The sequence below is a fragment of the Propithecus coquereli genome, unplaced genomic scaffold, assembly GCF_000956105.1.
Source record: "Propithecus coquereli isolate 6110/MARCELLA unplaced genomic scaffold, Pcoq_1.0 Scaffold120, whole genome shotgun sequence".
Taxonomy (NCBI): Eukaryota; Metazoa; Chordata; class Mammalia; order Primates; family Indriidae; genus Propithecus; species Propithecus coquereli.
The window spans coordinates 77,120-77,754 of record NW_012136081.1 but is presented as its reverse complement, the minus strand read 5'-3'; the positions used below and the strand labels follow the sequence as shown (position 1 = coordinate 77,754).

Below are 635 nucleotides of genomic sequence, written 5' to 3'. Positions count from 1 at the left end.
CGAGCAAGTCTGATGGGATTTGCTATACACCGGACTGCGGACACTGCTCCTGCAGACAGGTCTTTTCCATCCATGATACTAGCATCCATTTCAACATCACCATTTATATTCAAGACAGATCCACACCCTAAAACCAAGAAGAAGTTGAAAAGCAAGAATTAAGAATTTAGAAATTGCTCCAAATTTTCCTATGATCTGTCCTATCTTCTATTCCATTGCCAGAGGAACATTTTAAAAACACACATCTGACTTGGCACCCTGTGACGTACAAAATAGAAGTATGAAGCCCTTCCTGATCTGGCCTCTGACCTACTTTTCCAGCTTCATCTCTTATCCTTGGCTACATTTTACTGAAATATTAGGTTTCTTTGAATACAGTAGTCCTCCCTTATCCATAGTTTTGCTTTCTGCAGTTTCAGGCACATGCAGTCACCTGTGGCCCAAAAATATTCAATGGAAAATTCCAGAAATAAGCAATTCATAAGTTTTAAATGTGTGCCATTCTGAGAACTGTGATGAAATCTTGTGACATCCGCTCCGTCCTGGCTAGGATGTGAATTATCCCTTTGTCCAGCAATCCACACTATCTACGCTACCCGCCGTTAGTCACTTGGTAGTCATCTTGGTTATCAGAT

The 635-nt window shown here is 40.9% G+C and overlaps 1 protein-coding gene across 1 annotated transcript in view; it reads right to left on the bottom strand.

Moving 5' to 3' along the window:
* The window catches only part of ASRGL1 (asparaginase like 1), a 44,249-nt gene that overhangs the window by 24,645 nt on the left and 18,969 nt on the right, over nt 1-635 (bottom strand). The window contains exon 3 of the mRNA XM_012665661.1: nt 1-127. Coding sequence (XP_012521115.1) covers nt 1-127 — 127 coding nt within the window. The remainder of the gene's footprint in view (nt 128-635) is intronic.